At 41.4% G+C, this 12,663-nt stretch overlaps 1 protein-coding gene across 2 annotated transcripts in view; it reads left to right on the plus strand.

The window, feature by feature from the left end:
• The window catches only part of LOC121517588 (ephrin type-B receptor 2-like), an 86,634-nt gene that overhangs the window by 67,657 nt on the left and 6,314 nt on the right, over window positions 1–12,663 (plus strand). The window contains exons 4-10 of one of the 2 annotated variants that reach the window (XM_041799472.1): window positions 1,547–1,702; window positions 6,887–7,222; window positions 7,868–7,992; window positions 8,882–9,044; window positions 9,316–9,424; window positions 11,596–11,669; window positions 11,787–11,912. In XM_041799472.1, the coding sequence (XP_041655406.1) occupies window positions 1,547–1,702; window positions 6,887–7,222; window positions 7,868–7,992; window positions 8,882–9,044; window positions 9,316–9,424; window positions 11,596–11,669; window positions 11,787–11,912 (1,089 nt within the window). The remainder of the gene's footprint in view (window positions 1–1,546; window positions 1,703–6,886; window positions 7,223–7,867; window positions 7,993–8,881; window positions 9,045–9,315; window positions 9,425–11,595; window positions 11,670–11,786; window positions 11,913–12,663) is intronic. The other variant, XM_041799473.1, reaches the window with a different exon arrangement.

The raw sequence follows: 12,663 nt of genomic DNA on the forward strand, positions 1-12,663 counted from the left end.
ATATGCAAAGTACATTTTTTTTGTGTGTTGAATTATTACAGCCCAGGATATGTCAGTGAACAGGAGCAAAATTGATTTTTATGCATTATTACTTTTTGCACGTTCAGCATATATGTTTGAATAAGCACCCCAAGGCGAGGCCATGGTTCTATGTTGGGGTGGGGTGTGAGTCTTTGCTCCAAGTGAAGGAGTTCAAGTTTCTCCAGGTTTTGCTTACAAACGAGGGTAGAATGGAGCGTGAGATTGACCGGTGGATTGGTGCAGTATCAGCAGTACTACGGGTGCCTGTGTGTTGTGATGAAGAGGGAGCTGAAGCAGAAGGCAAAGCTTCCAGTTTACCAGTTGATCTATGTTCCAACCCTCATCTACTGTCATGATCTCTGGGTAAAGACAGAAAGAATGGGATTGCGAATACATGTGATTGGAATAAGATGGTGGATGTCTGGGTTCAATCTTAGAGACAGTAGAGCTGAAAGGAGACGGCTGAGGTGGTTTGGGCATCTGATCTGGATTCCTCCTGGTTGCATCTCCCTTTGATAGTTTTACCATGTTCATCTGGGAGCAGACCTTAGGGCAGACCTAGAACTCTGTGGAGGGATTACATCCCTTCTGGTCTGGGAATGCCTCATCCAGAAGGAGCTGAAAAATGTTACAGGAGAGGGAAATCTGGTTTGGCTTGCTTAGCCTGCAGCCACCACAACCTGACCCCAGCTGAAATAAAAGGATGGATTAAAAGTCATATTTTAAACAACTACAGCTCCTCTGTGTTTACAGCGGAGTGTCTAGAGCTGGAGCAGATGTTTTGTATTTTTAAGGAGTTAAATCTCTCCTCCAGGTTGAAAAAGAGCTGAAGGAAATGAGGAGGATGTTTGAAAGTCAGTCAGGTGGGAAACTTCTTCCTGTGAGCTGATGGGGAAGACACCAACACATGAAACATGGATGAGGATGAATAATGGAAGACATTATGATGAGAGAGAGCCCTGCTTTACTGAATGGGAAGCCTATCAGTTCAGTTATTATGATAATCATATATTTGTGTGTAAAATGAGGTGACAGTGTTGTTTATCCTCATTATAATCTTTTAAAACTGCGGCTGAGCTCATTAATACCTCTGGTTTTTGTCCCATGATTTTTGAAGTCACTGTTTGCTGTCAGAGCATCATAAGGAGGTAAAGAAGAAACCTGATTAAATGGTGGATCTTTCTGTTTTTCTCTCATCGTCATGTGTACTCTCGGAGCGTCTCCTCCGCTCCACGTGTTCTGACATGTTTTACGAGTGCGTGGACAGCAGAACTGACAGGATCTGAAGGAATCTCAGCGCATGTCACTTCAATGAGCTGACCTTTGTGAAACGCAGACGTCATGAATAAACATGCTCTGTGGGGAAAATGTGAGATGAACAAGCTCCGGCGCGGTTTTCCCAGATCTGAGTAACACTGATGCTGAAGGCAGACGTCAGTGAAGCAGCAGATGTGATGGAATGATGTTTCTGTTTCTCATACCTCCTTTCTTTTTTCTCTCCTTTGTCTCCCTTCATTTCTCACAGCTTGTCAGTCAGGTTTCTTCAAGGCCGCTCAGGGAGACCACTCGTGTCTGCAGTGTCCCATCAACAGCAGGACCACCAGTGAGGGAGCGACCAACTGTGTGTGCCGCAACGGCTACTACCGCACCGACTCCGACCCTCCACAGATGCCCTGCACCAGTACGTATGCACAATCAGTCAGAAAACAGGCTCAAACCATCAACCTAAACACCCCCTTATCAGTGAGAAAATCTCTTAAACAGTCTAAGTGGTGGTGAAAAGTGGCAAAAAAAAGTTTGAAGAAACAATAAAAATAACTGAAGGGAGGCAAAAATGGTCAAAAAACAACAAAAATTGGTGAAAAGGGGCAAAAATAGGGAGGAAAATGTGGAAAGGGTCAGGAAGTAGCATAAATGGGTGAGAAGTGACAAAAAAATGAGTTAAGGTGGCAACAAATCGTCCAAAATTGGCAAAAATGTGGCAAAAAAAAAGAGTGAAAAGTGACTAAAATGGCCAAAAAGCAGTCAAGGGTGGCAAAAATGGGCAAAAAATAGGAAACAAGTTGTATTTAGTGGCAAAATGTAGCTCAAATGGGACAAAAGTGATGGAAAAGGGGAAAAATGGGATAAAAGTGGCAAAAAGAAGTGGTAAAAACAGGCACAAAAAGAGGAAACAAGTGGTATTTAATGGCAAAAGGCAGCTTAAATGGGCAAGAAGTGGCAAAAAAAATTGTGAAAAAGGGCAAAAAGGAATTTAATTGCCAAAAAGAAGCGGCTAAAATGGGCAAAGACAAGGAAGAAAGTGGTATATAACGACTAAAGGTAGCTTAAATGGGTGAAATGGGAAGAAAAAGGGTGAAAAAGGGCAAAAATGGAATAAAAGTGGCAAAAAAATGGGTAAAAATTTGCTAAAAAAAAGTGTCAAAAATTGGCAAAAAAGTAGGAAAGAAGTGGTATTTAATGGCAAAAGTCTGCTTAAATGGGCAAAAATTGGCAAAAAGTTAGGACAAAAGTGGTGTTCAATAGTAAAAGATAGCTTAAATTGATGAAAAATGGCAAAAAATCATGAAAAAGGGCTAAAAAGTTTCCCTTTATTAAGGTTTTCTGGGGGAATGATATTTAAAATGAAGACATAAAAGAGCCACAAATCATCACAAAAAAGCCACATGTATCTCCAGAGCCACACGTTGAGCATCACTGCTCTAAAAGCAACAGTTTGTTTAACCTGAATGAGTCAGGTGTCCACAGAACGATATAATCTGTCTCAGCATCGCTTCGCCCTCCTCCGCCCAAACTATGTATGTAAGTCTGCAGCTTCCAACGTGCATCAAGCAGACAGGAAATCACAGGATTGTTCAGCATCCTTCAAAATAAAACAGCATGCACAGATTGAAAATTGCATCCCATCATTATTGCAACACTGAAACAGAAAACAAACTGCAGATCAACCATGAATTTATCCATGTGCCCTCTAAAAGCACAGTGATGGAGACAAACCTGCTTGCGTCTGTTCTCCTTAGTATCTCTTAAGGATTGTTAGGATGAGAGTAGAGATGTCCTTAGTTTGGCCGAGACTGTCAAAGAAAAGTCTGACAGGGTTAGAAAAATCCATCCATCCAACAAACTATTTTCTGACAATTATCCTGATCCAGGTCACTGTCGCTGCAGGAGGAACAAGGCGTACCAGACGTCCATCTCCATCACCATGTCCTCCAGCTCTCTCTGTTCTTTTTTTCTGTCCAGTAACGTCAGCTGAAGACAGAGCAGAGTTGTTACTAGAGGCCCTGACACCACTCCTGATTTCATTCTCAGATAGTGTTACACCATAAAGATGCATCAGCATCACTTTTGATGGATGGGCTGAAAGTTATGCAGAATCTTAAGTGCCTCATTTTTTGACTCCTGAGGACTTTGGTGCAATTTAAAGTTCAGTTAGGCACATTACGGTTTATTCCTCCTAAACGTAGGCATGGTCATCATAGCATAGCTGCACAAAACCACCCTGATGTCCAAGTCAACAGTAGCAAAGGGCATCAAGGTGATACTCTACCTGGTTTGCAGTCTGGTGCTTTTTGTCAGGAGTTTCATTCTGCAGATGTTGCAAGCTAACAATCTGATTTGTCCAGATTCCAAGTCCATCAACAGGCAGATCCGTCTTGCAAAACTTCAAGTTGGTTCCCGTCATAGAATGACCGGACCAATCAGTGTCAGTTTTTGGAAGAAGAGGCTGTAGGTGTGGTTTAGCTGAAGTGACTGCAAGCCTGTAAACAATGGTGGTCAGAGAAGGGATTTGTCTGAATGCAGCTATAGCAGCAGTTTGAAAGATTTTCTTGGTGGAAAAGTTGTTTTAGCTCTTCTCCTGAAGCTTCAGCAAAAGTTTTATTAACCAACTGGCTCCACTGAGAGAAGAGAATTACGTTTTAAAATGAAAATGTCTGCAGGTAACCTGACACACCAGATGGATTTGTTTCACTCATACATGTTTGGGAAAGGGCAGAGCCTTTGAAAAAAAACTTGGACGGTGATTGGATGAACGTTCTGTCAGTCACATCTTTACGGGCCAATCAGAGCAACAAAACACGTGACTTAGCCACTACAGAGGAATAAACTCCATAGAGAACTCCATAGAAAACAACTCACTGCTGTTCTTTGTTATTCTTTTAACAAAGAAATGTCATCAAGTTCTGATAAAATTGATGCTTTAGCAGCATCCACACAAATGTCTTCCTCCATAATTGCACCAGCCTCTTGTTGCTTGCTTACGTCGTGACTCCGTCATTTCCGAAAGCACTGCTCCTCGACGCTGATTGGTCCTGTCACTTTTTAACCGGGTGCGAATGGTTCAGATGGGAGATTTGCAAGATGGATTCACCAGTGAGAAACATGGAAACGGGCATATCCATCTGCTTTGCAAGGTTAGGCTGCAGGTGCATCTCAGAAATGTGGAATATCATGAAAAAGTTAATTTTTTCCTCGTGCTTTCAATCAAAAGTTTGAATTATTCTGTATTTATTACACTCAAGACCTCTTTCAAGACCTTTTTCTTCTAATCTGATAATTATGCTTGCAGCCCATGAGAATAAAAAAAAGACTGTTTTCAAAATACCAAAGTATTACAAAGCAGTTATTGGAGAAAAAGGCTTTATAAAGCTTACATGTTGTCTTAAACCTCACTAGAGGCGATTCATAAAGGTACCAGGTCCAGATAAGAGCCCTAATGGATGGAGGACAGGTTGAGTCTGTACCCCATAGTGTAAAGAACTGGTTCCCAGCCTTTGCACCAGGACCCCCTAGTGGGGTACTTAAGATCTCAGGGGGTAGGGGCGAGGCTTCGTCTGCTCTGAAGCTGCAGAAATTAGATTTGCACTGAAACCATGATAAAAAGTTATTAAACAAAGGTCTTATACGAGGTATTTTGGGAAGAAAATCATGCACAGGTCTTTTTTAGGGTTTTATCAGTGAAAAAATCTTTTGCAATATGTCACCTTTTTTTGTGGGTGGGTCTCAGCTTTTTTTAGGTACATGTAGGGGGCGCCAAGGGATAATGGTTGTGAAACACTGGTGTAGAGCATCATTTGATGCTTTCATTTCATCCCCGTTGGTCTGCTGTTACTCACCACTACTCATATCTAAGCAAACATAACCTTTACGGGCTCCAGTGAATTCACAGCTGCAGGCAGGCTTATTAGTCGTTCTTAAAAAGAGAACTAGAGCTGTTATATGAGCTTCAGTAGCTGGCTACGTGTGCCTTATATGTATTTTACCAAAGGGGTCAAAGTAGTTTGGAGTGGTGGGCAATACACTAGCACAGTTCCTGACATGGAATGGATTTTTACAACACCTTCATCACAGGTTTAAATGCATGTGTTGTGTTGTAGTTCACACAGGGCATAACTAATGCCACTATTAGTGCAGCAACAGCTCTGTCTGAGACCAGTCATCACTCCGTCACTAAAGAGCAGCCAGATAATAAACCAAAGATCACCCATTTGTGCTAGTGTGTAATTAACATGAAGCCCAGTTATAGGTCAAAGGTGTGTTTGTTTCTGTTTAAGTTTGATGTCGGTAATAACAGTAACATATAGCGAGTGCACTCACTTTGCACAGCGTCTCTGTCAGCCTGTCTGTGGCTTTGACTCATGCTTGGGCCTCTTCAAATCAAAACTTAAGACTTATTTATTCAGGATGGCTTTTAATACCTAGTAGTGTAGTGTGTTTTTATCCTTTTAGTCTGTATTTATAAATGCTATTATTTTTTTATCTTTATGGATTTGTTTTATGCTGTGTTTTTAATGCTATCTGATTTTTTGTAAAGCACTTTGGTCACCTGTGGGGTGTTGTAAAGGGCTATATAAATGAAGTACATATACATTTATTATTTTACATTTACAGCAGCCCATACAAGGTATGCTCTTACTGATGACTCACTGATGAACATGTTATTAAAAGTTAAATAACTTTTCAACTGTAAATTGTAACCACTTTAATGTTTTTTCTGTGAAAGCCCCGTTATTATGTTGCTTTCCACGCCTTTGTAGCTTTTACAGAACAATTTCTAGTGAGCCTGGAACTTGGCTGACTTTCCAGGGCCTTTAAAGATTAAATCCAGACATTGGACATATCCCAGAATACGGACTTAAAAACTAAGGTAAAGAGCCTGGGTGACTCAAAATAGACACAGAGAGGCCGTGACGTGTCCCTTGGAGTCACTGCAGACAGAATTTGCTTTAAGAAATTACTCAAATCCTGAAAAGTGCGAGGACTTTTTTTTAAAATATGAATATTTTGAAATCTGTTTGTCACAGATTGATTAATTCCTGAATTTCACCACCATTTTTTGGTCTTAGAGACATTACTGATCAGGGAGGAAGAGCTGCACAATTCAGCAAATTCTGACACAACTGGGCCGTGATCAGAATCACCAGCATTAATGAGAGAAACGATCACAGAATCATTGATTATGTGATGCTTCTCAGATTGGCTTTGGCACTCATGAGAGTCAGGAGCTAATACAAGAGGAGGTAGTTGCTCTTCTTATCCATCTCATATCTTCTCAGACACTCTACGTATATCACAGATGATATTTAGAGTTTTTAAGGCCCACGTAGGGCTAACCCTGCATGGTTACATCATGATTTGATCCCAGATGAGGTTAAGGTCGGCCTCTGCTCCTACAGGGGGTCCCTCTGGTGTTCTTGGTGACCTAGATCCAAAAATAAAAGGGGATGACTCAGAACAGAAAAGGTCAGATGAACCTTAGTCTCAGCATGTGCTGACTTGAAGAATCAGAGAGGAAATAAGAAGCTAATGACGACTAACTGCTCCCGGTCTGCCCTGCATTAAGAACCTGTCTCCTTCTTTCCAGCTGTCCCCTCCGCTCCACAGAACGTCATCTCCATCGTCAACGAGACGTCTCTGAAGCTGGAGTGGAGTCCGCCACAGGAGGGCGGCGGCAGAGAGGACGTGGTCTACAACATCATCTGTAAGAGCTGCGGCAGCGGGCGTGGCGGCTGCACCCGCTGTGGAGACAACGTGCAGTTCGTCCCACGCCAACTGGGACTGACAGAAAACCGGGTCTACATCAGCGACCTCCTGGCCCACACTCAGTACACGTTTGAAATCCAGGCCGTGAACGGGGTGTCGGACCAGAGTCCATACTCGCCGCAGTACACGTCAGTCAACATCACCACAAACCAGGCTGGTGAGGCCACATCATCAGGCTTTCTTCACTCTAAGGGTTTTCCATGTAATTTAAAACTATGGGTCCTTTCTTAAGAATATTTTAAGGTCTAATGGCTTTTTTAGTCACTCCAGTTATCTGACCCTTTGTCAAGCTTCAGAAAATACTTTAGGATTGCACCGTGGATATCTTTAGTTGTCTTGTAGACAAGCTAAACTCCCCTTTAATCATATTGAAGTACCAAATTAAGGCCACAATTTTACTGCAACCTACTGGAAAGACTTGACCAGGGAGAAAGTTTGTCTAACTCGAAGTATCCCAGCAAGTGAAGCCATGGAAGGAACTCTCTTTCTGAAGAGTAAAAAAGCCAAAGAGGATGTGCATCTCTGCACTTTATTGGGGGTGTTTCCCATGATAACCTACAAATTCAGTTGATATCTCATTCAGCATTTTTATCCTTAAATATCCAGAAAATACTCGTTGTCATGGGAAAACTAAGTCTAATAAAATGTATGGATCAATATCCACTTGGTGACAATCTTCATGTTGTGGAAAACCCTTTAAAAGGTTCACTGGTTCATCATGTATAGTTTATTAGTTTCACTTTCAGTAGGATAGGATTTGTTGATGTCCCTTTATCTCTTCTTCTTCTGGCTCTGTTCTCAGCTCCGTCTGCGGTGTCCATCATCCATCAGGTCAGCAGAAGTCCCAACAGCATCACTCTGTCCTGGTCCCAGCCAGACCAGCCCAATGGGGTCATCCTGGACTATGAGCTGCAGTACTACGAGAAGGTAAATAAGATGGCGTTTTCAGGTCAGGTATAGGAGCATATGCCAGTTTGGGCATGTCACTGTGTCAGCCTTGGTCCTTTACTGCTCTGTCCTCCTGATGGCTATCATCCAGGCCCATGCCATCTCTCCAGGTATCCTCCAAGCTGACCCCTTCATCATGCACATAGTCGCCCCCTGGGTCTGGACTTACCTACTCCTGTGTGCCAGGAGCCAGTAAAAGTGCAGCATTAGAAAACATTAGACACAGGGTCTTGCCAACGATTCTCAAAGATGCATTGGTCACAAAGGAGTCCAGTTGGCACCTCTGGTCATCAGTCAACGTCCAGGCCTCACAAGAGTAGAGTAAGACCGGGAGGACCAAAGACTGAAAGAGTCTGACTTTGTTCAGCATTGCACCATGCAGGAGTTCAAGTCTGCAGTTGACCTCAGTCTCACAGCAGATTGTTTTGTCTCTTTTTTTCTCTTTACGTACTTATATTTACTGCAATAAAGGAAACATTTAGGAGTAGCTTATTTTTTTCCACAGGATTTGACAAAGAGGTAAACAGAAGGAGGGATGAAATAAATGGAGATGATGTTAAACTTGTGTTTAGGGTCAAATGGATGCATAAAGGAACGATCAAATGCTGAATGGAAATGGAAGACGGATGATCATCTGAAACAAGCTAGTGATGGTACAGAACAGGGTTTATCCTGGATGGAGAGCAATCTCTTTATTACTATCAGTAAGAATTGTTCAGTGGCTTCTATGTTAAGACAAAGAGAAAAATCAGAACCAGAGGGATAGGATGGAGTAAAGCATGCTCAGACACATTTGGCATGGATAGGGGTGTGTTTGAGGCATTGTCTAAGCTGTATTCTTTTATTGTTTTGGATTCATGTGTTTCAGAACCAGGCAGAGTGGAACTCGTCTCTCACCAGGAGTCAGACGAACACCGCTATCATCCGAGGCCTGAAGTCCGGAACCATCTACGTCTTCCAGGTTCGAGCTCGGACCGTCGCTGGTTTTGGACGCTTCAGCGGCAAAATGTACTTCCAAACCATGACTGAGGGTAGGAATTATATCAGCTGAATAGATTAATATGCAAACTTGAGACTCCTCCTGAAACTTGATAATAACATGGACTGGTTTGTGACTCCTGCAAAGTCTCCTGTAATTTCAAATACTCATGGCTAAAAGACTTGCAGTCTCTTCTGAACTCTTGTGTATCACCTGCAGTACCTCCTGCAGGAAGAACTGCTCTAGAGCTTATTTTTAAGAAATCTCTTCTTGATCCAGTCTGTATATGAGGTTTAAATGGTTTCTTCTTCTATGTCCTGCAGAGGAATATAATTCCAGTATCCAGGAGAAACTTCCTCTCATCATTGGCTCAGCCGCTGCAGGAGTCGTCTTCATTATTGCCGTCACAGTCTTCATCATTGTCTGCCGCAGGTGAGCCAGTGAACAATTAACAGAAGCACATTTTCTTCATGAAAGAACCAAATGGAATGATTCATGATCGCTTTTATCCACTGCTTAAGGTTGGCCCTCTCTACAGCACACCAGACAAACCTGGAGAACATCCCAAAGCCACAGAACAATTTCAGATTAACAAATCGCATCTAAATCCTTAGATCAGACTAGTCCAGAGCCACTGATCTAGAAGGTATAAACAAAGGAAACCTCTGTGAGTTCAACACTTGAATAATGGTCTGAAATGTAAAAGAATAAAGTTAAATGTGTAGGTAACCAGTGTTGGTAAGGCCAGATGTTATGAGCCATGTATCATTCATCATTCATGCCACACAAGACACATTAAACTCCAGGATCTGGCAGCAGGAATGAGGCCAAAGCCGTGGAAATATCACAGAATGCACTTTAACACAAATCCTAAAATAAATGAGACGTGGTTGTGCTGTTTTTGTGTTAAGAACACTCCACTGACCTCAGCCTGCTGCCAGCAGGACCAAGGACTCGAAGAAAAGGGTCTGTACCAAAGGTGGCAAACTAAGGCCGATGGCCTGTTTTTAAGGGGACCACAGAGTATTCTAAGAGAGTACATGGAGTGTGACTGTGTGGTACTTCTTAAGCACAGTTCAGGCTGAAGATACAGGACTACACTGGTTGAAACTCACAACTGCTTAAGACTGGCAACCATTGCCAAGGATGTTCTAAAATGTCTCTGGATGGCATTAATGGGTTTATTTTGTAAATAAACATTCAGACATAAGGACAAAAGGATTACTGCTAATAGCAGCATGAATGGTGCCACTATCTGCTTTGTCTGTAGGCTTGTTTCCAAAGCATATCACTCCAATTATCTTCAAGCATCAATTCTTCTATAAAGTTTGGGAGCTTTGTGCAGTTTGCTCCTGTTTTGTGGCTGAATGTGGAGATGAACCATCAACATCTGCTTGCTCCACTGCACCTCAAAATCCTGAACAAGGATTTTAATGTCAGCTTTTGTCTTTTCTATATATGAGACCAGCATCATCGTATATGACAAGAAAAGCCATGTTTTTCAAAGTTAAATAACTTTTTAAGCATAAATCATAGGCTCGCACTTGTTTTTGACTTTGAAATCCCTCCATTGTGCTGTTCTAATGACGCTATCCATGCCTTTGTAGCTCTTACAAAACGTTTTCTAGCAAGCCTGGAACTTGCCGACCTTTCAGGGGTCTCTAAAGATTAAATTCGCACCAGCAACTCCAATATTGAAGGTCTTCTTGTCCATTCATAATCCATTTTTCAATCATTTCTGTACCTAGCAGCTTAGACTGCCGCCATTGTATCCCAGAATGCATTGTGACTATGCTATGACACCAATGGAACGCTGTTCCATTGTCACATCATGCTTTTGTCAAACTGCGCTTGTGCACAAACTTTGAAACTTTAAAAGAGAGCCTCCATGACTCATGATAAATCAAATGACACAGTGAGGCTGTTCTGCAGACAGGAACTGTGTCAAACAGTGACTCAAATCCCCTAAGGCAGAAGGACTTTGTTTGTTTAAAACTGTGAATATTTTGAAAACTTTCAGTCAGAAAATGTGTGTTTTTTTTAACTTTTTGGTTTTAAAGAGAATAGGAGGTATAATCCTTTGCAAAAAAAAACACTGCCATTGATATCTGCAGAGTTTAATACTTTGAAATCTTTTAGTTTTAATTTTTGTTTTTTCTTTTGTCTTTATGGCCCCATAACTTTGTTTTTTTTTTTTCCTTTTTTGAATTCTAGTGACATTACTGCATCAGACATGTTCCTAAAGCCCAGGTTGTCCTTAAAAATAGGGCGTTTAGAGCTTGGCTGTGCAGCACAGGGTTGATGTTTTATAAGCTTTTTATGACAAAAAGTCCAGGAGAGACAAAATTAAAAATGGTTAAAAATAGCATAGGGCTCAGGGGGCTCAACATATCTTAACCTAGATTGGAATGGTTTTACAATTATAATAAAGACAAGGTATATAAAAGTGGTCCTGCCCCCTTCATATTCTGTTTGTCGCTCTTAGTGGAAAACAGTTTGGACACCTCTGGTTGACCAATCAGCATTTGCCAGAGCTTGATTAAGCTCTCACAGCCACCATCACTGGCTGGGGTCACTCACTGCATTTCTCTGTATTTTTCTAGCAGTCGGAGGAGTTCAGACAGAACAGAATCTGAGTACACCGACAAACTGCAGCAGCATTATACCAGCGGTCACAGTAAGTATAGTTATACTCCACACCTCAGACAGGCCGTGTAGGAACCATGTGGGACCTAGTTTTTTGTTTTCTTCTCTTGTGTGTATAGCCTTTGCTGTCTCTTCTATCTCTCTGTTGAAGTGTCACCAGGGATGAAGATCTACATTGACCCCTTCACCTATGAAGACCCGAATGAAGCCGTGAGAGAGTTCGCCAAGGAGATCGACATCTCATGTGTGAAGATAGAGCAAGTCATTGGTGCAGGTAAAGTCAAAAACTGCATGAAAATGAGAAGATTTAAAGGTGTCAGACTGGACAAGTGAAACTGAATAAATAAGGGGTGTATGGACTGGTTTTACTGGAACTTTTTATTTGGGTTCAGATGGTTATCAATGCAGCAGCATGGGCCTGACTTTATATATCCCTGCAACATATCATTAATTGTGTGAAAAAATGAAAAAAGCTGGAAGCATAGGACTAAATGTGTTTATTTCCATTATCCCCCTTATTTACAAGAACTTATGATTCCATACAATGCTCCATACTCACTCAGACATATGAACTACCCATTTTTCTTTGTTCCTAGAATCTCGAAAGAAGTTGGCAAAAAAATCATTCCAATATAAAGGCCCATCGGATTGGAATAACCTCCCTCTTTCTTTGCGTTCTGTTACCTCCTTTCATTGTTTTAGGATGTCACTACACTCCCATCTCAAAACAAATTGCTCCTGTTTATAATTTATTTTCTTTATTCTTTCATGTTTTTATGTTCTCATCACTGATCCTTGTTAATCAGTTTATCTATTTTGTATGTTAGACTTATGTGGGTAGTGGGAGTGGGTGAGCAAGATGTCTGTATTTGTTATGTGTTATGTATATCTGTTATGTAATGTAGTGTAATGTTGTCTTGTGTTTTATGTATATGTTTGTTTAGGGATCCCCTTGAAAATGAGATGCTACATCTCAAGGGGCTATCCTTTAATAAATTCAAATTCAAATTCAAGCATGTGCACAT

The sequence above is a fragment of the Cheilinus undulatus genome, linkage group 11 (genome assembly GCF_018320785.1).
Source record: "Cheilinus undulatus linkage group 11, ASM1832078v1, whole genome shotgun sequence".
Lineage (NCBI taxonomy): Eukaryota > Metazoa > Chordata > Actinopteri > Labriformes > Labridae > Cheilinus > Cheilinus undulatus.